This window comes from Zonotrichia albicollis, chromosome 12, assembly GCF_047830755.1.
Source record: "Zonotrichia albicollis isolate bZonAlb1 chromosome 12, bZonAlb1.hap1, whole genome shotgun sequence".
Classification (NCBI taxonomy): domain Eukaryota; kingdom Metazoa; phylum Chordata; class Aves; order Passeriformes; family Passerellidae; genus Zonotrichia; species Zonotrichia albicollis.
The window spans coordinates 13,136,497-13,163,458 of NC_133830.1; the positions used below are offsets into that span (position 1 = coordinate 13,136,497).

The 26,962-nt window shown below is 37.7% G+C and overlaps 1 protein-coding gene across 4 annotated transcripts in view; it reads right to left on the reverse strand.

Moving 5' to 3' along the window:
* CACNA2D3 (calcium voltage-gated channel auxiliary subunit alpha2delta 3) overlaps positions 1-26,962 on the reverse strand; it is a 382,402-nt gene that overhangs the window by 94,076 nt on the left and 261,364 nt on the right. For 3 of the 4 annotated variants that reach the window (XR_012582234.1, XM_074549898.1, XM_074549896.1), the window contains 4 exons: positions 21,422-21,439; positions 14,648-14,719; positions 13,779-13,859; positions 9,656-9,730 (listed from right to left, as the gene is read on the reverse strand). Coding sequence is in view for 3 of the 4 variants with exons in the window: in XM_074549898.1 (XP_074405999.1) it covers positions 9,656-9,730; positions 13,779-13,859; positions 14,648-14,719; positions 21,422-21,439 (246 nt within the window). In the remaining variant the exon portion in view is untranslated. The remainder of the gene's footprint in view (positions 1-9,655; positions 9,731-13,778; positions 13,860-14,647; positions 14,720-21,421; positions 21,440-26,962) is intronic. The other variant, XM_074549897.1, reaches the window with a different exon arrangement.

A 26,962-nucleotide genomic window follows, 5' to 3' on the forward strand; every position in this document is an offset into this window, starting at 1 on the left:
ATAAATCCCACAGTTGCTTTTGTAGACTACAATACTTAAAAATAGGAATAACAAAAATCTTCCTGAACAGAAAACTTTTAAAAATATCAAATATAACATATTAACACAAAGAGATTTTGAGATTTAACATTGTAAAGTGTCTCCCAGCATAGGCTTGACTGAGCTTCCTTAATTTTTGCTCATAAAAAATTGCATACTCCAGTTTTTCTTACACACAGTTCTCTTAGGAAATTCTGTGGGATAAAATCCCAAGAATTCTCATTCTTTTGCATAAAAAATTCCCAGTAACTCTGTTGGTGTAAGTTCTGAGAAGGAATGCAAATCCAATTGAAAAGTATTTTCATGTGCTTTCCTTGCCCTCTGCTAAAACCCATTGTTCTTGTAACAAGGTTGTCTACTTATTCTCTTCTACTATTCAACAGGTGGGTAGAGAGATGTAAAGAACTTCTGCTTTCAGCACATGCTCATACTCCAGATTTTGAATTCAGGCAGCTCAGTCCTACAATTAATTTTTGCTCTGTGACAGCCCTGATAGCCAGAGAGATAACTATACCCAAATACTGAAGTACAAAATTTGCAGCCAATATAATTAAATCTCAAAAGAATAACATATGAGAGGATAACATCCCATTCATTACTAGGGCTTGATTTCTCTAGCTGGGATTTTTCAAGTCTTTCATTATGGCTACAGCTACATCAATATTATCTTTAATCTTCACAGGGAGTAACTACATCTATTCTCTGTGGCTGCACCAATTAACCGAATAAATCTTTGATCTGATTCAGTCATTCTAGAATAGAAATGGTTACAGTCAAGCTCTGAAATAGTGAGGGCTGAACAGTGTTACAAAGACATGAGCTGGGATCATCTGAGTAGAGCAAACAGCTCCTGTACTGATTCCAATGTTCAATTACATCCTCCCTCACAGATGTTGGAGAGCTTCTGGGCTATACTGCATGCTCAGACAGAGAATGCAGATCCTTATTTAGGACTGGATCTTGTGTGTCTGACAGCAGAAGCAGGCTTCAAACCCAAGGCAAACAATTAGCATCATATTATGGGGCTTGTATTTATTTTAATCATATAGATTCCACACCTTGCACTCAGAGAGCAGAAACCAAAAGCAAACAAATGAAGATCTGGATAAAAATCCAAAGTTCTTCAGAAAAGAATCAGAAGCATTCATGTCTTAAAAATTCATAAAAGTAGACACAAAGCCAAAATCCCAATGGTCAAGCAAGAGTCAGGCTCTATAAGCATTCAAAGGAATTGCAAGTGCACTTAAATGCATTTAGGACAGGAACTAATAATCTTCATGAAAATATCACCTTATTCCCAGCAGTAAATTTACACTATGCTTATGTAAACAGGGCATCAAACACCAATGCAGGCAGATCAGATATAAAATATTTCATAAATGTAATGCTGACAAGTCCATTCTCCTCTAGCTTCTTTCTGGTTTTATTGCTTAGCTAATTTCTTAGTAAAAGTTATTCATGGACACTGAAGCAATTCCCCAGGTTTTAAAAATAGCATTCATCTAGATCTTCTTCTCTGGTAGCAAACCTAATCTAACCTTTTATCTCTGGGGCTCCTGGGTAAAGTATAAAATGCTGATTTAAGCCTGAAGCCAAACCCATCTGCAAGATTACCATAAAGCATTGAAAAAAATCATTAAGGGACACATTGGGAAAGATAGAAACTAGGAATTCTACCAAATTACTCTGAATTAAGTACAGGAGAAAAAGAGCTAGATTTAAAAGGTGTGCTGCTAATCTTTGGCTTATACAAAATATGAGGTGATATTATATAGCAGTTAAACCTCAGGGAGGAAAAAAAAGACACTGAAAAGTGTTAAATATCTGGACTGCCAAAGAAAAAACTTTTGGTCTGCTCAAAACTACAGGATGGTTCTAACTTATTGTTTGTGAGAAAAACTCATGATTTGCTTTTTCCATTACAATTAGCTTTATCATATCTTACTCAGTATCTTTTGTTTGAGACTGGGCCAGACTCTTACAGTATTGGATGATTCAAACAACGTGTGATGTGTGTTGCTAAAGACTCAACCACTTTTTCACCACCCTGTACACAACCATTTACATGTGCCATTAAACTCTTTGCTTTGATTTTCTTTTTTTTTTTTTATTAACACAAGCAGTCCCAAACCATCTGCCTTGAATATGACCAGCCACGTGTTTATAGAGTCAGAGTGGAGCAATCTGATCAAGGACAGAGCAAGCTCCATCTTAACAGCTGCAATCTTGGGTCTAAGGTGATTGGAATTTCTCAGACGTGCTCCATCTGGATAATGGGGAGGTGGGAGAGAGGAAGTTGCTGTGATAGCAGCCTTGGAAGCATCACCAGCCTTTAATGAACTTTCTAAGCCACAATGTGAAATCATCCATGAGAAAAGCACCTACTAAAAAACAAGCAAAACCTAGAGAGGTAAAATAATTCCAAGGAATAACTCTCCATTGCCAAACTACTAATGTGTACAAAAGTAAGGGATTAGGTACTGAAAAAACTCCTCCAATTTTAAAACATAGCATCATGCAATGAAGTTTCAGCTTTTGGAATTAGCATTTCAAAATGTGGAAAATGTATTAATCTCATCAGGTGTATTAATCTCATCAGCCTTTGAGAATGACCCCTTTTTCTTTTGTTTAGAGGAGACAAGAAAATACACTTTGCTGAGATTGAATTCTACATAATACAATTGTGCACAATATAATTATTTCTATAACTAACTTGCACTAAGCCATCGTACAAAGGTATTCTTATCTACAAAGTCTGATAGGAAATTTGAATGAAAAAATATCAGAGGAAAAGCGCAATTAACTAAAATTACACACTTTTCCATGCAGCTTTAAATAAACAGGCAGAGGTTGGAAGCACTGTCTTATTTGCAATTCCCTGGTCTGGGCACTTTTTCAGCATCTCCCCTTCTCTCAAACTGCACACTAAATTTATTGTCTGGGGTACCTGTGACTGTCACAAAGCTGCAGCTTTTGGGGTGGAAATTGCCTCAGACCTGACATCCCATGGTCAGTGCAAATTCAAGAGCTTCACCAGCCCTCCCTGCACGAGCTGCTGCTCTGTCCCACTGCTCCCACTGTGCAAGGGGAAAGTGTGATTTAAAAATAAACAAATGAAACAACAAAAAAATCAACCAAACAAACAAACCATCAACAGTAGTGAAAAATCCCCTTCCCTGCTTCACCTGCCTATAACCTGACAACACAACATCACCTCCAGTGACTGAGCTTTCATTCTCCCTGTGCTACTTAGCTCTAAACATTCTGCCTGGAGATACGTGTGAAGAAGCATCTTAATCTAAATCACTGCTGCTTGCCCTTTAAGTTCTTTATTTCATTTGGAATACTTTTTCTTCTGCTCACATGGTCCTGGTTTGTCATTTGTGATACTTTAGTTTCACAGTTTCCATCCAGTCTGCAACTTCAAATGATTTCTTACTGATCTGCACTTAGCACTGGATCTGTAAAACACTAATAGTTGTTCAGTCAAAAAACAAAGTTTGTTTCAATCCTCACAAAGACACAAACCTCCTTGGTTTAATATTAAAAAAGGTAATGGATTCTGTTAAGAAAATAGGAAAAAACAACTTCCCTGTCCAAAGACAGATTTTCATGACCAGCCTATTATTTGAGATGTTAATCCAGAAGTTCCTAGGTTATGGTTGGTAGTAAAACCAGTGATTTTGGATTGATTCTCCATGCCAGATGGTAGTGAAAAATTGCTGCACTATAAAATTTGCACAAATACTGCAAAGAGAAGCTGAAAACAGGAGCCATGTAATTTGCTAAGGAAAAGAGAATAATTTAATTCTAAGTTTCCAGGCAGAGAAAAAGTAGGAGCTATTAGATGTGCCATGTACACAGGAGAACTCGCTAGCAAAACAATAGAAGAAAATAGTTCTTGTCTTAACTATTAATACAAGACTTGTATTAACATGTATTAACTAATATGTATTAACTAACTTTGTCTACTCACTCTCCTAATATGTGTTTGCTTTTCAAACAGTGCAGTAATGTTTAAAATGATAAAGCAATATGGAAATATACATAGTGAATTAAAAGTCAACAAAAAATACCAGCTTTAAGTCCCACACCTTGAGCCTGGCCAAGGAGTTCATCAGCTGAGCTCAGGTTCTCAGGTGGATTGCAGACAATTATCACAGAAACATGGATGTGATTTACTCCACTGCAGAAAACAACCCCTCTGTTTGGGATTTTATTTGCATTCTCGGGATTTATCATTCGGGATTATGTAAAACTGGCAGCTGCTTATAATTATTTGGGGTTCGAGTAGAAATAATTAAAAACATCTGCCTTTATCTTAATACTACCAGACTTAAACCCATGAGCTCAGTTATACCTAACTTCAAAGCTGAAAGCAAAGAATAAAAGAAAGCTTCGCATATTGCTAACAAATTTTCAGTGATTCATTTATATGTACAACCAGTTATTCAACAGCCTTCAAACCTTTAATTATCTTTTAAATATATGTAATTTTGCACTTCTAATTAGATAGCAATTTAATGCTCTCACAGGGATTCAGATGGGCTGTCTTTTTTGAAATGTAAACTCCAATAGGAATAATCATTGGCATTCAAGTGATTGAATTCTTCAGTTATTTAAATGAACGTGAGGCATTTACACTGCTCAAATCATTTAAATATTCTGCTGTCAGCTACAGCTGTAGAGTTTTATGGAGTCAATGAATAAAGCAAGGGTAAGTGTAGGTTATCTCACATTCCAGGCGGGACTCCCCAGAGAGAAATGAGATTTGCTGCTTCTGAAAGGCTAACACTGCTTAAGTGGGGCATTAATGTTTCCCCTGACACTCGGATTTCTCTGGTTTTCTATATTAGGAGAAACAAATTTTCTCGAAATTTACAGCTACAAAAGACTTAATACTGATCTAGAATCTTCAAACAGTGCAGGTCCTTCAGCTTAATGCAACACACGGTGACAGTTCCCATTCTAAGGAGGAAATGGGAACTCACTCAGGCACCTGAACCACCAACATATTTTGGGGAAGGCACTGAAATATTACACAAAGCTTTGATTTTTAGGTGTAACTTTCCCTGTCAAGACTGATCAAGTTAAAGATGTGCATCCTTGTATAGAAGGGCATCAGTTAAATTCATTTACTTTGGTAAGAGCATTCACAAACAGCCAGTCATAAACCCCATTACAAGTCTTACAGAGCTTATTTTGAGAGTAAGAACAAATGTCTCAATCTTCTCCAAGACAGAGGATTTTGATTTAAATAATACATATATCATAAAAATCATATAATCATAATAATAATATAATACATATATTACAAAATCTTTAGTAAGCAGAGATGTCATTAGATTAATTCATAAATCGGAACACATTTTTAACCTCTGATTTATTTTTGAAATGGTAGAACATAAATAAAAGATGCAATTTTATTCAAGAACATATGCATTTGTCTTTAAATGCATATTTTCTTTAATTAAGAAACTCAGGCTCCTTGTTCAGGAACTCTGAGTATTCTGACCTAGTAATTACTGAAAAAAACCAAATCCTGTTCCACTCCCTGAACAAAAACACAAATCCCATTGCTAACTATGAATCAAAAAAAGCCACAAACTTCATAAAACCTGGTAGCAACCTTGCTATTATTTATTGAAAACCACGCAAACATTAGGGCTGAGAGGCAGCAGCACAAACCCCTAACACCAGATAAGGTTCACATGGTGCTGATCTGTGACTGTGGCTGACACTCACCTTCCAGGGACATTGCTTAATTTCTCTGCAGTCCCACCACACTTCCATAAGAAAGCAGTTTTCCTCTGGCACCAACCTTTACCAGACTGCAGAGTGACAGTGGCAGTAATGGGCAATTAACCACAATTAAGGTTTGACAGGTTAAGGTTGTTTTTAAGGGCAGTAAAACAAGTATTTTCCTTTGCATTCACTAAACTCGTTTCTTTGGCAAACTGTAACATCATCAACGTGACATATTTTCATTTTAAAATCTAACAGTGTAACACCTGGCACACACCTCAAGTGTTAAGAGGCTCCTGAAAAGCAGATTAAATCTGCCATGATCACAAATGAGGAAGACTGGGTCCTCATGTGCACATTTCACGACCACGACGGGTGAGGAGCCTCACACACTAAATTATGAAAAAGCTGAAAATTCAGTTTTGAACTCCCAAACAATTTATTACTTTTTAAATTAGCAGTAGATCGAGGTTTTCAAGAGAATATAAAATTACAAATTACAGCACACGACTGAAAATATTCTCTCGTGGAAAATAAAGTAGCCCTCTGTAAAAATATAGACTTTTAGTCAAGCTCAGCATATAGAGGCATTCTGATGTATTTAAGGAGTATTTAGAAAAAGGGGTTTTCCCATCAGGTGTAGTCTATGGCGTTTCAAATGGGGTGCTTTTGGTAGGAAAGGAGACTTAAAAAGGGAAATGTGCAATGGATGCTCTTCGGCTATGTGACAAAAATAAAATTAAAATTTAAAAACAAAAAGGAAGAAAGGAATAAACAGAAAACAGGGCACAATCCCGTTGAGCACGAAGGGCTGCGGGGGCGGCCCCGGCGGGGGCAGCGGCCTGCGCGGAGCTGCGGCGCCACCTGCCGGCCGCGGCCCCGCACTGCACCCGCGGGCAGGGCCCGTGTCACCGGGGCCATTCCTGAGGGGCCGCGCTCCCTCTGCCCCGCTTTATCGGCTCCTTTGGCGCCACTCATCGCCCCACGAATGTCTTGTGAGGAACCGAGCCAAAAGGTTCTTTCTGGTCCCTCTGTGGGACGGTGGCCGGTGGAAGCTCCGAGGCAGAGCTGAAGGCTGGGGCTGCTCCAGCAGCCGCTCAGGATTTAGGGAGCCCCTTCCTCTCCTCCCTGCAACCCAACCACGAGCATCCAACCCGTCAGCCACACCAAAAGACAAGTTTATTCAAAAAAAACCAAAAGAAGAATCCAGCAACAGCTCAGGATTCAGGGAGCGCCTTCCTCTCTTCCCTGGAAACCAACCATGAGCACCCAACCTGTTAGCCACACCAAAAGTCAAGTTTATTCAAAAAACCAGGAGATGAATCCAGCAGCAGCTCAGTCTTCAAGGAGCATCTTCCTCTCCTTCCTGCCACCCAACCCATCAGCCTCACTGAAGGACAAGTTTATTCAAAAAAACAACAGAAGAATCCAGCAGTACCTCAGGACCCAGGGAGCACCTTCCTCTTCCTCCCTGCAACCCAACCATGAGCATCCAACCTGTCAGCCTCACCAAAAGCCAAGTTTATTAAAAAAATCCAGCAGAATAATCCAGCAGTACCTCAGGATTCAGGGAGCACCTTCCTCTCCCTTCCGACAACCCAACCATGAGCACCCAACCCATCAGGCTCACCAAAAACCAAGCTGATTCAAAAACCAGCAGAAGAACGCAGCAGCAGCAGCTCAGGATTCAGGGAGCACCTTCCTCCCTGCAACCCAACCATGAGCACCCAACCCATCAGCCTAACCAAAAGCCAAGGTGATTCTAAAAACCAGCAGAAGAATCCAGCTCAGGATTCAGGGAGTGCCTTCCTTCCTGCAACCCAGCCGTGAGCACCCACCCTGTCAGCCTCACCAAAAGCCAAGTTTATTCAAAAACCAGCAGAAGAATCAAGAGAATAAGTCTCCCTGAAAAGCATTTTTAAATATAAACCCAATAGTATAATCAGCACAAAAATGCAGCCAGCTTAATGATTACAAACACTGCTCAGTGTTAGATAAAAATCTGGTGCAGCAGGAAGCATTCTGTGCTGTTTGCTATCCCGCCTCTCTGCTCTGGGTCCCACAAGACAGTTCCTTAAAAAGCAGTACATCAGCTCCAGAACTAATAGATATGGCGTTAGGAACTCAGGAATTCAGTAATATTCTAGTTTTACATCCCTGCTGGAAAATATAACAACAGGATAAATCAGAGTGGATCAAGTCAGCAATCAATGAGACTTGAATGTAAATCCAAGACAGAAATAATTTTTGAGAGTATCTTTAGTAAATTATCTAATTCCAGATCTATGGCCTATTTTCACATAATTATTGTGACAAATTCCATGGAATATGACAATGGTATCAGGATTTGGCCTGCAATATTAAACCAAGGGCCCAGGCCAGCAATCACTTCACTCTCAAAAACTCCACTGAAGTCAACAGAAGACTCTCATTACCCACCACTGACAGAACCCAGAGGTAAAAATGACTCTTCCAAAAACCTGAAATGCACAGACCATGAATATATCACAATGAGTTCCCCTAGCTGACAGCTTATGGGCTCCTGCCCAACATTTTGATTTTAAAAAGAGATTCCTTTGTATAAGGTAATGAAGTAAGTGCCTTCAAGATGTACCCTTGGTGAGGGATAGTTACAGCAAAACAACCTTTACCTCACTAAAGCAAAACATCAGAAATTAGGGAGTGGGTAAGACCCTCTGTCAGCCTTAGAGCTGTCCACAGTGCCTGGAGCTCATTACCTTCTGTTTTACAAAATATTTATTATACACTGAATAAATACTGATAATTTAAAATAAGTAATTTGCCCAAAAAGAAAGGGACTACTACAGCAAAGACAAGAGTGATCAGACTTTTGTGATGTAGAGAGAGAAGTTTAAATTTAAATACATTCCTGTGGCTTGCAAACCTGGGATGTCAGATTTACCCATTGAAACATCCTTGTTGCACTTTTCCTAAGTTCCAGTTAAAAACCAAACTAAGTGCAAATATAAATGTTAATTTAGTGTGTAATTCCTAGCCCATATCTTAGAAAGAAAAATTCCTTTGCTTGGTGAAGACCTCAGATATGCTAATGACTTAATAAATCATGCTTGTCAATAATTTTATTTTCAAATTAAATTATCCAACCGGTTAATATTTCTGTTTTCTACTGAAATACTGCTGAGATTGGACATTGGAGATCCTGCATGAGGAGCACATGTGGCAGCCATGTGGCCACAGCAGTGGGACCATCAATGCCAGTGCTTTGCTGGGAGCCAGTGGTGATGGAACACTTGGCAGGGCTCTTCCTAAACAATGATGCAACCAGGAATGCACCAGCCCTCCGGGGTGTTAACTTGATAAACATTTGCAAAACAGTGACTTTATTTTTCTTGCTGCGATTAGTGCAAACAAGATGATAAGGGGGAACTAAAGGTAAAAATTGCTGCTATTTCTCTTTTAGTACAGAAAATCCCCAGTGCTCCTATTTTGCTTAAAAATATGCTTTATTGAAATTTCTGCACATATATTAAATTAACTTTAACACTTTAGCATGACAAATAGGGGTTATTACACAGCACTAGAGCATTCCAACATTCCATTTCAATGTAAAATGAACATAATTATAGCAATTTTTGTCTTTGCTATTTCGCAGTAATGGAGGTCTGCATCTTTTGCAGAAGCAAGTTGTATATTTATTTTCCTAGGGTTTTTTTCATGCTAAGTGTTGTTTCCAGAGGTATATTTACCAAGAACTATGATGGGTTATGAAACAATATAAAGTATCTGCTCCATTGTATTTAATTTTTAATGAAGACTATTCACACTTGAAAAAAAACCCAAATGCAACACATGCAGCTAAATAAAACAGATCAATAAAGAGAATTCTTACCAAAGGCCTGAGTTCTGGGTGAGTCAAAATATATCCATTGTTTGTAATTGCAAAAGCATATCCATGAATTCCTAACTGCAAAAGTAAATGAGAAAGAAATACTGATTAGCATGGTCTCCAGCAAACCCTTAAACAAAAATCAGGCAATAAATTGTCTGTCCAGGGCACCTGACATTCCCAGTCCTTATCCACACAGGGCTTTGCTATAACATAGGCAAAGATCCTTGACATTTTGTGCAAATGAGAATCTGCCATGTGATGAATTCAGCACAGAGCAGGATTTTACACTGTCCCACATCTCTGCTATCCAGGGCACTTGCTCCTATGTGTGATAGAGTCAATTAATTATTATATATATACATATAAAATATAGCTATATATGAGATGCCATAGCATGTGGCATTCAGAACATGGGCCAGGGCAAAGAGAGACTGGGATATTATAAATTCCCCATTCCCAGGAGTGCACAACTTTCTTCACTTGCTGTCAAAGAACCACTTAACTCAAAGATAAGGAGAGCACAGCTACAGAGAGCAACAGTGACCTGTCATATGTGATATTTACATCTTCCCATCACAAAGCCGCTCTGCTAATTCCAGTTCAGCTGCAGCCACAGAAGGCAGCTATTTCTGCTAAAGAATTTCCTCTAAGTTTTCATCTTTGTACTGAGTGGAACTGTGGGAGATTCCTTGAGAGCAATGAGATGCTTGATGAGGCTAACAGTGCCTAAATTTAGCATTGTACTTATTTAAATAAAAATACTGGTGTATTTAGCAATATGCTTATTACACAGCTGATTGCATCCACTGAATGCAACAAATCTGCCTTTAAATCCTTCATGTGGTCATTCAAACATCCCTTCTTGCATAAGCTTGCTGCTAATGTAGACTTTTTCTACAGATTCACTATGTATTCTTTGCCATGCAGAGAGTATCTTCCTATCCTTCTTTACCCATTTTTTTCAGTTCTTTAGACAATATAATATCCTGTGTCTTTTTATTTAAGGATCTCGTTACACTGAAATTACAGTGAGGTATTAAATACCAAAAAAAAAAAAAAAAAAAAAAAGAGGAACTTGAAAGTCCAGCACTATCTTGCTTTGATATTTACAGTTCTCACTACTAAATCTTGTTATTTAACTTGAGAGCATTCTTAAATGCTTTGCTGAAGTGGGTCTTTAGGAATTTGTCTGACACAAAGCAACTTGAGCAAGGAAAGTCAGAATCCTTTCTAAGAGGCAAAAGGGAGATCAAGTTTATTGGATTCTGTGATTTTCTGGGAACATAAACCAGACTGGGATCTTATGGCAAGGTCACAGGTAAAACATTCCAGGTTAATTTACAGTGTCTCTGTGTGAATGGTTGTATATGGTCAGCTGTATCTGCCACACAGAAGATTGTTTCATAAATTAGTGGTTTTCCTATAGCAATAAACTTCAGTGAGAGCAATAGAGGGTGATATGTTCTTGGCATCTCTTCATAAAGGAGGGATAACCAAAATAATAACAGTGGACATATTTTAACTATTATGGTGTGACAAGGGAACGAGCTGTTGGCTAAATATCAGATCTCAAGTGTAATTGTCTGTGTTGATAACTGCAGAATGACATCCAGGCAATGCAAGTCAGGTAAGGAAACAAATGTGGGTGGTATTTTTCACAGGAAAAAAGCATTTGCCTGTTTGAGGCCTACCCAGGATCAAGGGCAGCATTTTTACCATGTTCTGTGCAATGCATGAAACTGCAGAGCCTCTGCAGTATCTGAATGATGCCACCATTTACAGCAGCACTGCCATTTTAAACCTCGAATTCTGTCTCTAAATCACAGATTCAGAAACAAAGAAACGTTTTTCTAACTGTGGTAAAATGTCACATGGAAGTCAAATATTACCAAATCCAGCCCCAGCTCACTCAGGAGAAACTGCCACTGACATCTGGGGATGTTTAGTCAAGGTAACAACTGCTGAAAACAGCTTATTGCTGTTATTCATCTTCCTCAGCATAAAATCCACCTCATCCAAGCTGAGAGAATTCCAGACCAGCAGACTTCTATGTTCAACCATCATTTTCTATCCCTGTGTGAATTTTCTGTCATGTGTTGCCTCTGCAGGAATGGCTCCCAGGGGTGATTATGCTCTTCCAATTGCAGAGTCTTTGTTTAGAGCATGTGGGACTGGAAGTTATAACTCAAGTGATCTCACTAACCCAACTGCATTGCATGATATTGGTAATCATCCTCCTTTGCAGTACATCCTGCAATATAAAACATACCTTCAAATAAAAATCTAATATTCAGCAAAAGGATCATATATTACCTTCCACAGAAAACTACTTCTTAAAAAAGTTCTTTCCTGAATCAGTCTCACTCTGTTCCAATACCCATTATTTGGGCCTCCCACTCTTTCTAGATTCTCATATTCAGACTATGTCCAAATCTCACAGATTATTTAGGAGTAACATCACTGTTACCTGGCTTTTCCTATCCAGCCATGCACAGCCAAGCTTTTATTTCTGCAGGTGCCACAACATTGTTCTCCATTCTCATTACAGATAAAACTTGCTCTCCTCACAGCTCCTTACAGGCAGCTCCAGAGATTGTGTCCATTGCTCAAAATTTAGCAAAGGTGCAAATTTTGCTCCTTTCTCCTCCACATTATACTAATTCAGTTCTTCTGCATGCACAGGAATATAACATTTTTTTAACATATCTGTTAGCAAACTTTGGTGGTCAGTGCCCTGAGTTCCCTATTATTTATTCCGGGCAGCAATGTCTCTGTCCCTGTGCTCTGATACCAGTGTGGAGTCTCCTGCTGTCTCTTCCATAGCCCTGGGACAGCGACAGGGCCCTTTCTGTGCTGGGTTTGCACAGCCCTGTCCTAATGGGATCCAAGTCACAGGAATTTACTCCAATTCACCTTATCAGTAATATTGCCACTCTTTTTATGCATCATTTTTCATCAAATTCTTGTTTAATTTAAACTTTACAGTTACTGTATATTGATCCATGAAATCATTTGGAAAATCCTGATGGTATTCAAATTAGAATTAAAATTGATAGGAGGAATTTTTATGTGAGAATATTGGAAGGCACTGACAAGTCAGTTTCTTTCTCCACCCTCTTAGAAATCACTAAATGAGAACATGGAAAACAATTAAGAGACAATTTGTATGATATACAAATTTATGCTTAGTACAGGTGCTGTCAAAATGCACTTATTCCAGGGGCTTGCCTCTTTAGCAAAGGCTGTCTACAATGCTGTGTTACATGCTTGTTAGTCATGCAAAAAAATCTATTAATGGGAAAATACTAATTTAATTTTCATTTGTGAATAGAAGAGTGCTATAGTAAAACATTCCAGACATGGAGAAGTAGTGAAATACTAATGTATTGCATCAAATTTAAATGAAAAGTAATTACATTTTGTGTTTGCCTGAAGCCTGCTTTTACCGAATGCAAAATTTCACAAGAGATATACTGGTTCAGATTTTGAAAATTTTTGTGATCATTTATTTTAAGACTTTTACTGTAGAACTGTCATTCACTTTGGAAAACTAAGTGGAGGAAAATATTTAGCAGATACTGAGTAGGAGAGAAGGAAGAACTAGTCTGGTTAAGCAGGAACTTAAGTTCTTGCAATGTGCCACTTTCTTTAATTCCAGGAGACACAGAATTAGGACAGGAAGAATTACACACCAACAGGAAGCCTAAAGCCACATTAAGGACAGGTTTTCATTAAAAGTCATGCAGTTTTTCAGCATGATTCTTTTGGTTATTTTGAACTGTATTCTGGCTATATTTCATAGTTTGATAACTTCATTGATTTTATAATTATATTGATTTTAATATGGACAGAATTTAATACTAGACCCTCTAGGCCACAAAACATGGTCAGTATTTAATATTACCACCTGATTTTTCACAAAAATGTGAAAATCAGGCCATATTTTAACTTGGCTTTTAAAAATGGCACTTGATCTCAGACACTACAGAGGTAAAATTCCTGAGGAAAATGGGTGAAATAATGGAGCTATGCAAGCATAAACAATAACAAAAATTAAATGAATTATGTTATATTTGAGACATTATACTGAATATAAATGATATGTACACCATTTGTGTATTACCTTGTATTTTGGAATAGTTTTCAAAAGCTCTTTAACTGGAACATCTGTGCCAACTACTCCCAGGAGAATCCCTTTAGACCTCTGAAAGAACAATAAAAGATACACTCAGAACCATGATGATAATAAACATTCTCACCACTTATTTCACCTTGCAGCTACACTGTGAAATTGAATAGATGACAGATAAATTATTTTAAAAGTGGGGAAGGCAGACACTGGTACAATTCAGATGATCGATCAGTAATTAAATCAATAATATTGCTCCTTTCTGCCTTATTTACAATTTATATAGAAAAGGCATGCAAGGTTTTGATAGCTGGTGAGTCCCTCTGCTGCAATCTTTCACATGCAAATAGGTTTAAAATTAAAAACTACTGTTAAAAATACGTTACTCCTGTCTTTCCCAATTTCTCCTACCATTTGATAAACATAAGAGGAAGGTGAAGCATTAAGGGGAAAGTACACTTAAGTTTCTTTAACAATGTTGAATTACTAAAGATAAATAGATGAATATATAATAGACATAAAACTAATTAAATTTTGAGTTATATCAGAGCAAAGAGGAAAATTATATGTAATATTTACTACATAAAAAGCAAAACAGAAGTAAGAAAGCCATAATGCCTGGTGTCATCTGAGATTTTCCCTCAGACATAGGGTTTCATCATTTTACCATGGTTTATAGAGTATAGGTATTTGGGATTATTTTGTCCATATTTTATGCTAATAAAGGGATTCTAACTGCAGACAAAATAATAATAATAATAAATTTAAAAAATTTAGGAGTTGAGTAAACTTATTAGATCCCTGAAAGCAACTTCACATCAGTCACACCATTATCACATGACAGAAATAACCGGAATACTTACAGTCTCATTTTGCTTACTAAATACTGGCATGGCAACAGTTGTCATCAACACCAATCCCTGATCATCAGCCAGCTATATTTGAGAAAGAAATACTATCTCTGAGAACTAAGGGACAATTACAAACATGTGATTGCAGTTTTCAATGTCATTATTTCCATTTTAAATGAGATAAGGCAGTTCCCCCAAATGGCAGTGATGCAGCTGGACCTGCAGCCAGTGCAGCCCAGCCCAGCCCCATCTGAGCTGACCCAGCTCTGCCCATCCCAGCCCCTCCAGACAGGAAAGAAGCCCCATCCTCTCTCCCAGTGCAGCCTGCCGTGGCACAGAGAAGGGCTGGGATGGCTGTGGAGGCAGCAGGAGCAGCAGCAGAGCAGCTGGAGCTCTGCTCCACACCCCTCCCACTGCCAGCTCTGCCTCAGCTGCCTCGGGCTGTTCTCTCCCAGCACAGGGCAAGGGGCCATGCATGGGCTGTGTGGGTTTAGTTCTGGTACAGACTGAGATCCCAGCTCACACAGCAGCACAAAGGATGACAGCCAGTCAGGACCCCAGGAGCTCTTTGCTCCAGCTGCCCTCAGAGGTGCCATGAAGCATTAGTTGATTCTGCACATCAGGTGTCAATGCAGCTTTTCAGGTTAGGGAGCAAACAGATCTCCTGACCTTGGTTCCTGGCCACAAGGCAGTGAGAGTGGTCAGACTGTCTCCTCCCTGTTCAGATGAAGCTCTCCCCTGAGGCAGAACCTGCCTGGGGTGCTCCAGACCAGCACTGCCCTGTGCCTGTCCATCTTCACCAGCAGCGTGAGAAACACAACTCAAGCAGGGAGTGGAGAGTCATTGTTCAACCCTTTCTGTCCCCAGGGACAGATATTAAAGCTGAAGAGGTTTATCCAACATTTGAAGGTGTCACACAGACAGTTATGACCTCAAGTTGAGATTGTGTAGAACACAAATTCTGCTTTGCTGCACCTGTGCTCAGCCAGCTGGATGCAGCAGCAGGGACGATCTTGCTGAGCAATGCTGTACAGGACAGTCATGCCCAATTGTGACTGGGACATTCTCCTATCACTCTTACATCTCTATCATCTCTTCTGCACTCAAGTAAAACTTCTAATCTTTTTTTTTCCTTTCTTTTTACAACTTTTGAAATTCATTTTTTTGCTTTGTGTTTACAGAAGTTTTCTTATAATGAAGCAATAGCAATTGGCTCTCCGCATTCTCAGAAAACAATTCCTACATTACGATACAGATACCTTATGAAGCATACTTCACATTAACAAATCAGACAAAGAAAATCTAATAAATTACATGTCTTGCATCTCTCAGTCTTCTTCAGGAGGATTTCAAGTTTCTTAAACAAGTATATTTCCTGAGGCATGGCACTGTCTCATGGTGAGAAGGAATGCTTGCAGACATTAGACAGGAACACAAATGGGGTTTAGAGTCAAGAAGATTTACATCTGATAAGAAACCACCAGGGATATGAGGTGGAACAAACTTATGATCATATTTCCTTTTTTTTTTTGTTTCCTTGTTAGCAAGAAGAGATAATTCTAACCCTAATATAATCTTTGATATATCAAGGAATAGTAAGTTATTAAACAAACAAGAAAAAAACACAAAAACTTTGTGAGTTCAAAGGTTGTACTTGAAACTGAAATGCAGCCAAAGCAATGTTGGAATTTCCACTCCTTGGCCAGAGTAGCAGAGTCAAGCACACTGATATGATTTCTGGGGAGAGCAGCCCAGGAAGTGGGAAAGCATTCTGCTGATCATTAGATGACATTTTGGAGCACATCAAGATTTTCTATGGTTGCTCTGGGTGGTTTTCTCTGGCATCATGTTTGTGTCAAGTATCTGGACAGTATTAATTTAGGAGTCTGCTCACTTTCAATACATTACTAAAAACAATTCAGTGGATAGGATAAAGCCAAGGGACTTCCAGCAGAGTTTTAGGCGTTTGAAATTCTTTACATGAAGAAAAAAACCCCCACAGTCTGGAGTTCCGGGGAGTTGATGAAAGGACTGCTCGTTAACTCTCAAAACTGACTATGGCAGCAGGCAAGAGTGACTGTCTTGTAATTTTGTTATCTACAAGTAGCAACTAGAGCTGGCTGCTGCACTCATTTCTATAGAATTCCACTGTATAATCCAGCCTGTTTGATTTTCAATTTGTTTGGCACATGAACAGGTTGCTGACCACTTCTGTAAGTGGAGTCAGCAAATAACTGGGTGAGCAGGGACCTGTATTTGCAATGTTTTACTGAGTCACTCACTGCTCATCATAAAGTAGTTACCACCTAGTCTAAAATGATGAATGTAGGAGACAGCATCAGTGATTTGCCCCCAGTGATTTGTCTTTCTTCTGCTGGAAAGACATGGTGGTAACAGTTTTAGGTGGGCAACTACCCAAGGGCTATGGACAGAGTTTCATTAAATGCATAGCAAAAAAATAACAAATCTTTGAAAGAAAATAAATCTCAAGACTGAGGAAAAAATGCATTCCCAGGCTAATTGTCTCTTGGCTGTTTAGAATAAAGAAATAGAACTTCCTCTCTGAAAAAGGTACAGATTTCTAATGGCTAGTGATAATAATTCTATAACTGGAGGAAAAATTCCCTTTAGAAATAGATTTAACTACAACATTTTTCCCTTTAATTCCTCGCTGTGCACAAGTTACCCCCCTCAGAACAACCCCAACAGAACTTCCCAAAAAGCAAATAGAAATCATCCTCTTAGAGTTAAGCCACCTAAGAGTTTAGCCTCACACCCAGCACTAGCATCCATCTCAAGGCAAAGAGTAAGGCAGGCTCCAGAATTAAACCAGACACACATATACAGGAAAGAATATAAACAGTTTCTGAGGTGTTCCCAGTACAGAAAGAAGAATTTGAGAAACATCTCTGAAATATCTTCCTTGGGAGTGTATAGTCAAGAAGAGTTACAATGGGTTGATCAGCATTTCTGAGACACCTGCCCATCCCACCCTGCCCTTCTTCCTTGGCCTGCTCTGTAGAGATTTGCTCCACAATGTGCTGTCTTATGTGACCACTGCACTTTTATGTGCTGATCAGAGTCATGAGGCAGGCTGGAAGCCTCAGAGAATTGGAATTTCTGTTTTATATGGACTAAAAGAATAAGGAATATGTTATTATTTTGGCACAGAGTCAAGTTATGGTCTGGGACAATACAGGAACCTGTGTGAGTGTCTTAGAAAGAGAAGTTTCTGTTTGATACACAGAGTAAATTTTAAAAAACCCCTTATGTTGTAAAATAGTTACTTGGAGTTTGTAAATTGCTGATTCAAAATGTTATTAAAAGTAAGCCTGCTTGTTGAGGAATGTAAGAGAGATTTTGGAATCTAAAGACTGCAATTAAAATAAAAGTGAAAATTTTAACGTGGTTTTCTGAAAAGAAACCAAATATACATTACAAAACAAAGACAGTAGCATCTCATGAGGAGGAAATAGATCCAAAGGAATGCTATGTCAAGCTGTTTACTTTATGATTATTTTGCACTCCATTAGATTCCACTTAAATGTTATAATTTTACAAAAGTGCTAAAATCACTAGTCAACCACTTCAATGAAACCAAAGCTTTCCACATTTTCTATTTTCTATTCCCAGTGACAGTTAATTCAGCTCTTCAAAGTATAAGATAAATGATGCAGGAGATGATAAATGATCCTCCCAAAAGGCTGAAAGAGGATAGCATCAAATATGAGGAGGGCACAGCACTACTTACAGAAGTTAAGGGTTACGCAGAAAGAGAGAAGAAAGCTGTCAGGAGCTTTTGGGCAATAAATATCATTAAAACATTTCTGTATGGAGGAAATGTGGTTCCATTCATGAGAGAATCATTAAAAATTTCTTAAGTGTTTCTAAACACAACTCTCTGCTTCTGATTTGTGTGCCTAATTTCTTCACTTCTACCTTTTCACTCAAGCTAAGTAGAACAAAACATCACAGCAGGAGCAGGGCAAAAGCTTTTGAATCCTGCTGTGTTTGCTCAAAAAAGCAAGTAAAGCTTTCCTACTAGGAAACAAAACACCTTTTTGAACTATTAAGGAAAAATGGCTTTTGCTCTTCAGCGCATACAAAAAGCTGTTTAACATAACTGTTTCAAAGATAAAGGTCATTTTGGAAATCAAAATGAACAAATTTGAAAAGTGGTAAATTTGAGTTATTATTTTGTCTTACTGATATTTCACAGCCCTGTGGGATAGCTACTTAAAAACATGCATAAAAGAAACATAGAGGACAAGTAAAATTCCTATGAATTTGTTTCATTTGTCTGGTAGCAGTTCTTCCTTTTAGATATATTAACTCTTCCTACACATATTTTGTTCTGAAAGTAACATACCCATACTAAATCAAGGTCTCTATTGCCTGAAACTGGTGAGATTTTCATTGGTGTTTTTTCGCTGGCTGGGGGGTTGGTTTGATTTGGTTTTGTGGTATTTTCTGTTTTAAGTATAGGGTATATCACAAAGATCTTTTCAAGACAAATATCATGGTGCAACAGACATATCCACCTTAAACTCATCATTATTCATTTCACCTGCTCTCTAATTCTGAATTTGCACCAGTTTGACCAAGAGCTGACAGCATAAGAGTAACAGGTTTGTTATTTAACTGCTGTAGACAGTTTAAAACCTACAGGTCTTCAAAATCAATAGCTAATGACCATAGAACACTGACTAAACACTGAAAAATCTGAAGCCAAAGTGTCCCACATATAAGAGAAAACACATTTCATCAAGATGGTGAACTATTTAGAATAGATATGAAATAGCAAAGGTAAACTTGAAATGCCACATTTTTCTTTCAGATCACTCAAAGATTAAAGTGAACATGTTTAGAGAGACATGACTGTTTGAAATGTTTATAGAGAAAACATTTGCAAGATGATACATAGATTCCAACAAAAATACAGTACAAGTTCAGACACCAAATGGCAAAACAGTGACTAAGTCATTCATAAAGGCATGCACCAGCCCTGTGCTGCTTCCCTTCACCTTGCAGAGAGCAAGAGAGATTCTCTTGGTTTGTTCATAAGCTTCCAGGCCACACTTATTTAAAAGGCATATTTCTTGCCTGAAGTTATCAAAAGCCCTGGAGGATTACTGGTACCTGCCCCCTTCCCCATCCCATTTCTTCCTTCCCACCTCTCTCCTTTTTCACTGAACAAAATACACAATCAATTAGACTGTAGTCAGCTGTGAGTGCATTTAAAAATATCTGGCTTTAGTTCTGCAATTTTTTGATCTAGGGAAAAAAACATTCCAAATGTGCAATTTTGACCATTTTTGAAAATTGTATTTGCTAACAGCAAACTTGAATAATTTGTACCAGAATATTGTTTAACAGCTCAGAATTGTGGCCATCAGAACAGGTAATACAGCCCCACATGCCACAAGCTGACAGCCTGGCTGGTTGTAATTTCTGCACCAGCACATCACAGTCTGACTCTCTCTTCTTTCTGCAAACTGTTAAGAGAAGCATTTGGCACAAACATTTAAGCAGGTGAAAATGCAAAAGCCAAAGTTAGCTAGTCTAGCCAATCTTTTTGTCCTTCTACTCTTCTAGAAAGCTGTACACAAAATATTTCTTGAAACTTTTTTTTCAAGAAGGAAAAAAAACCAAAACAAAACCAACATCTTTTGGTACCATGTTCTACAACTATCCCAGCATGAACAAACTATGGACATAGTGCAGTGTCATAAAATAGCATGTTACCGGCAGGCTTGAAATTGAATTTTCCAAGCTCCATGAGCAAGGAAATTTCAAATACATCTAGTGTCATAAAATTAGATTCTCCCATCCTCATATTTCTTGGTTTTTAAGTTAAAAAGTGGCTGAGATACATTAGTGAAGTTCTAAGCTCTGTGGATGCCCTCACCATTCTTCAGAAGCTATTAAGTGAAAGATCACTTCACTTATAGCTTTCATTAAAAACAGAACTTTCATCATCATCCATGAATGATACTGACAGTGATGTCAAACTGACTAACTGCTGTGATGTTTCTTATTGAAAGTGCTTTTCCAAGAGCAATAAGAATGACTTGGACAAGTGAGTGTTGCAATTGCCCAGCATATTCTATTCCTTTTTATCATTTTAATACTTTTTTACCAAAAGCACAGAACACCAGCTAGATTTTCTAGTTTCTGGAAGCCTTGATTATATTTGTGAAATACACAAGGATGATGCAACAGGCATCAAGGAATTGTTAGCTCTGCCACAGTGGCTGTGCTGTCCTGGCTCTGGTGACACCATATCGATGCAGAAGTGGTTTAAAGGCAAGAGCACATTGTATGGAAATTATGCAACCTGCTAGAGAAGTCAAATGCTGAATGTGTTCGGGGGTGTGTTGGTAGATACAGTGGGGAGCAGTGAAAGGGTACCAGCTGTGCCATGGGTTCTGCAGTCTCTACAACAGACCCAGAAATGCTTCACATGGAGTAACGGAGTGGGTTGGGTTTTGTTTTTAATCCCTACTATTATTTCAAATTGTTGATAAAACAGCCTCCCTGTTGTTTGCAAGTGGAAGGCTGCTGGATGCCTGGCATGTTAAACAGCTGATGTGTTTGAAGAGCTGCTCTCAGCAGGTACCTCAAGCTGGGCTCAAAGCCAGGCAGCCTCCTGGGGCCCGCTCAGAGCCCCGTGACAGTGAAGAGTTTCACTGATCACCGCCTGTACCACACCCACACCACCATGGAAACACTGGTGAAGCACTGGTGACTACTTGGAATGACTAGGATTTGATTAAAATATTTTACCTTTTGTGCCTGAGGGAGCTGGAAAACAACAAAACAGAACAAGCAATTATACATTAAATTAATCTGAACAGGCACTTTAGCTGCTGTAATAATAAAAGCATAAACATAGTATAAAACAAAGTGTAAAGGAAACTAGAGAGGAACTAGGTTTACATTGCCAATTGATTCAACTTATTGAGGGCTTATTAACTGACTATGATTTGGCAGCTTCTCTACAAGGTATCACAAAAGCACCATGACATTTGTTAAATGCTACCATACCAGGAAAAGGATTGTTTTCTCATCAGATATGGTATCACACCTGAACTGTGAAGTAATTCCATCTTCCTGTACACAAATATAATTCAACATAGAGACAGTTTTGGTTTTAAATGAAACTGACATTAACAGGAGATCATCATATTAAAGTAGAAGGTTGTATCCTCCATGACAGAGGAAAGAAAAACAAAATGGGAATAGAAAGTTAGTAAGTGCTTATGCAAACAGATTCCAATACATGCAGAATATACAATAATATATGCATAGAACAATACATTTCTGTGCTGTAAACACAAGTATGATTATATCTGCATATATGCAAATCAAATGCAAATGTTTATGCATATATGCATATTTGTACCACACAGATGTTATCAGACAAGAGTAGCCATACCTGGTTGTGTGCACAGTATTTACTGTAAGCAACAACTCACAGATAAAGGCATTGAGAGCAGGCAGCAGACTCCATCACATTTAAAAACCTTATTTATCAAGAGTTGAAAGATGGGTTCTGTTTTCACTTCAGAAAAAAGAAAACCCATTCTAACAGAGGAAGTCAGAAAATTAAACTGTTACAGGCACAATACAGTTTTCCCTTTTTCTGAATTCTCCTCCTCTTACTCCATACTTGTGGAGAAATTCACTCATGTAGCACTCCAGCCTTGTGCTAAGTGTACCTCCTCAGAAAATTTGTTTGTCCAACTCAAATTTTGTCTTTAAAGGCATCATCTGAACAAGGAAACAGGCAGGTGAATCAATGCCAAATGCAAAAAGACCTTCAAGATCTCTAGTGAGCTTCTGACCTTTTGCCCTTCCTCTGAATGAAAACAAATAGAGAGAAAAACTCCAAACTTGAACGCAGTCCTCTGTTAAAAGCAAATATCCACATGGTACCTCTCTTGAAAGAGAACTGTCAGATGATGTCTAATTCACAAATACTGGTGCAAAAAGCCACAATTTCTGTTTCCACAACATAAAATGCAACAAAATTCACAGCAGGAAGAAATGCTACAGGGTAAAATTCTTTAATCCTAAAACGGCAGTGATCCAATATCAAAATACAAACCAGATCACATTAAAGTATGACTCGTATGCATTTCAAAAAAAAGCCTTTTTATAAAATAAATTACTATATTGAACACTATAAAAGGGTTGCTGCAGAAATTGCAGCTATCTGTGAATTGTAAACACATGACCTAAATCCCGTATAACAGGTTAGAGCAGTTTAAAGCCTTTCTGAAAGTTTAACTACTTGTTAGTTTTTGACTTATTAATTACTTTGACTCTGACAAGTAGAAACTTTTTCTTTTTTACATTCAAACAAGAGGAGAAATTTGCAATATGATTTTCATTTTTTTTTTTTTTATTTACCAAATACAGTCAGGTACATGCAGTTTGGTCATGTTTTGCCAAGTGACAGAGTTACAGTCGGATGGAAGTGAGGATTTCCTATTAAGAACTACCACACAAACTGGATGCTTCACGCTTTTGAATACAAAGTGACCCCTAATGCTCTCAGATAATTTTCAAGAGCACATTAATAAGCATTTACAAACTAGAGTTCTTTATTATCTGCTGCTGAATTCAGTTAGACCATTTATAAGATTTTACAAAATCAAGAGCATTGCCATTCTCTGAAATACTGTAGTCACAATGATTAAGAATAATAAAGTCAGCAGATCATGCTTTTTCCAGGGCTGGAATTCTTGACGCATTTCACCTAAGCTTAAAAATCCAGGTTCAAAGTCTTTCCTCAATAAAAAACCAAAGGACAATTAAAAAAATGTCCTTATTCCCATCATATAAATATTCATCCTATTGCTGAATTGAGACTTGGCTGTTACAAGGTCCTGTATGTCAGCAATTCAGTTTATGCAGTTTTTCAATATTTGCTACGTATTCCTTTGAAATAAACTGTGGAGTTTTGTCTGACACTACCCTTCTGGGAGGCCATAGGAAACAAATTATTTTCCTAACAATAATAGCAATAGTCCTCTGATCTGACCCTTTACTGAGCAGTGTAAGAGCTGCCTGTCTGTGTGTAAGAGCCAGCAGGTGCCTCTGATTGTGCTTTGCTTCACTCCCTGCCAAGAGGCAGCTTTGCAGCAAACTGTGTGATCTTTCCCTGGCCCTCCAGCACTTCAGATATTTCTATTCTACCTCCCCCCTGGCAAACTGTGCCCTCTTGATGGTTTCATTCAGCTCCAGCCACACCAAAGTACCTCCTGATCCTGTTTGTTTTCCATTGGTGTCTCTCCCTCCCTCAGGTGCTTGTCCCCAAACAATGCACATAACATAGATCTGTTTTACCTGCTCCTAGTTTGACATCTGGGTAAAGAAAGTTTTGCTAAAATTATTGTGGCTGGGAAGACACCAGGCCATTTGCTGGCTCCTGGTTCACCCAGCTGTGGCTCAGGAGGAGCTGTCTGAAGGAAATTGGACCTTGCCCCACAAATCTGCTTAGGAAGAGACCTTTGCTGTGCTGCCAGGTACAGCAGAGACAGGACCCGGCAAACCTGTGCTTACAGGTTTTTTCCAGGGGAAACCTAAGAGAATTTTCTGATTTAAAAAAGCAGACTTAAGGATCTTGATGGAAATATGCAGATTTTGCTGCAACCTAAAAAAATTTCTTAGATTAAAGACAAGACTAAAGCATGGAGTGTTGCAAGAACACAGGTAAAAATGTAGTGGGGTTTCTTTTCAAACTCCTTTTAACCAGAAAAAAAAAATTCTTTACTAAATACATTTTCTTATTCTATTTTGTATTACAAATAAAAAATTACTCTCAGAAACTGGAGGCCCCCTGAGGTTCACAATTTGCTTTATGCCAGTAAGATATGTTGAGAATTCCACGTCTAAATTCAGGTCAGCCTGGGGTCCCGTCACACAATGTAGAACAGAATAAATAACTGCAGGAGGTTTCTCAATACTGATGTTGCACACACTGTCATGCTTTCCACATTTGCAAATAATCTAGTATTGTTTTGAGCCCTTCATGGAAATGTGTTTGGTAATACCAGAAAAATTGAAATTAGACACTAATAACGTGGTAAAAAACCCCAAGACAGGCCAAGGGATCCACCACCACAGACTTTGCACTATTTTTTGTATCAGATAAAATAACACATAACAAAAATAACACATATCATTATGATTTTAATGTTCCGTTTCTATTTTTTCTAATTATTTAATGCAGTTGTTACAAAAAGTATACTATTTCAATTGAAACTATTCAAAACTTTGAAAAATAAATAAAAACTCTTATTTTACATTCACTGACCTTATTTCCACAGTCCTCCCTGCCAAGTTTTTAAAAGTCACCAGTCACAGTAAAACAGTCCCACTGACTTGATTGCTCCAAAATCAGATACAATACAAATCAATAGAAAGTAACTGCAAACATGTCAGTAAATAATCAGCAAGTCTGGAAATGGTTTTGATAAAACAGGCATTTATATAAATACCTTCTGAGCTGCACTAAATTTAACCTTAATGCATTGCTAAATGTATGATGTTTCTAATGGTCATGTTCCTCCCATCCATGCCACATAGTGACTCTTTCTTTGACACGGCTCAGAACTTCTACTTTTCAAAAATACATTTTCAGGAAAGATATGGAGAAAAAGCAAAGCATTTAATACATTGCTAGCAGGTTTCCTCAGCTCTTCCCATAAATAGCAAAAACTTGGGGAAGAATAGAAAGAATATTCCAGTTTTCAGTTTTGAGCAGAAAATGTAAACTTTCTGCTTTAAAATCTACTTATTCAGCTACTATTAAATATAGCATTTAAATATGATTTTGATAATTTTTTGTAATCTATACACTTATTCCCCCATCTAAGTACTACAGGCATCATACAAAATGATATGCACACACAGAGGAAGAAATAAAATTTAGCCTCCTACTGGGATGCTCCTGACATTAAAATTTCAGTATAAATATTAGAAGAGTGACATAAACCTGCAGCTTACTAGGCCAACATCTCTAAGGAAATGTACTTGATTTTTCAAGGGATTTAAGACCAAACCTTCATTGTTCACATAATTGTTTTACTGTGCTACCACATATTTTTCAGTAACTACAGCATTTTAGTCAAGGATAGATTGTGCTCTGCATGCAAAGTACACTCATCAAAGGAAATCTAAATGTTGCTATGGAGAAGAGAGTCATAAAACAAAGATAAAACTTACAATTCTAGTTCTCTCTTTAAAAAGAGTTCCTATAGATGACAGAAAGGAAAGAATTTAGCTTCTGTGAAATATGAAAAAGAGAACACAGAGGAGCTGTAAAGGCATTGATTTGGAATTAGGAAATAGCAAAAAAAAATACATAGACTTAAGAACTTTGTAATAAAATGGCTCCACTCTTTGAAGATTTCATACCTTTTCTAAAATACATTAATTCCTTATTAATGCAAACGACTGAAGAATTCCTACAGCAGTCTAGGAATCTTGTTTTTAAAATGAGAATCAGCACAAAAAAGGATCTAAATGTTCTCAACTTTTAAAGAAGTTATTAAAGTTATATCTGTCTGCATCTGCTCTCTGAACTTCATGGCAAAATTAACAGAAAAAAAAAATCCATACTCATATATTCTGTGAGTCTGTGGCTGTGATTATTTTACTTCTATAAACTAAATGTTCTCTTTTTAATGAATGCAAAACATTTACAGGAAAGATTATACTTACACTAATCCAATTGATTACCTTTAAATGCAAAGTTTGGTTAAAACCTTATTAAAAATATTTTTTAAAGAATTATGTTAATTATACAGATAAGCCACAGGACAACAAATGAAAGCATCAGAAACAATTAATGAATCAGACAATTCACAAGCATTCCACACACCATGGTCAAAATTTTGGCCTCATGCTTGTGTTTAAAGGGAGTGAGTCCTATTTTCATTATTACACCAATAACTAAATACTTCTAAGCATGAAATATTTGTCCACAATTAATGCTGCTTATATGTGCAAACATATATTCTGTATAAACATTACTAGATTTATAATTCCCTATAGAAATTACTGATACAACTACTCTCTTATCTACGATGTAGAAGATCTATTCTTCCTAATTAAAAATTGTACAAACGTTAATGCATGGAATTTGAATAATCTTTTAAATATAGACAACTCCAAAGAAAACTTGTGGTTGTAAGATACACATCACTGATACTAAGTGATGCAATTGACATTAAAATTTGTATATCTATTGTCTAGTCTTTTTATCTCTTACAGAAAAAAAAGGGAGAAAGAGAAGGAAGGAAAAAGGAATCAGCC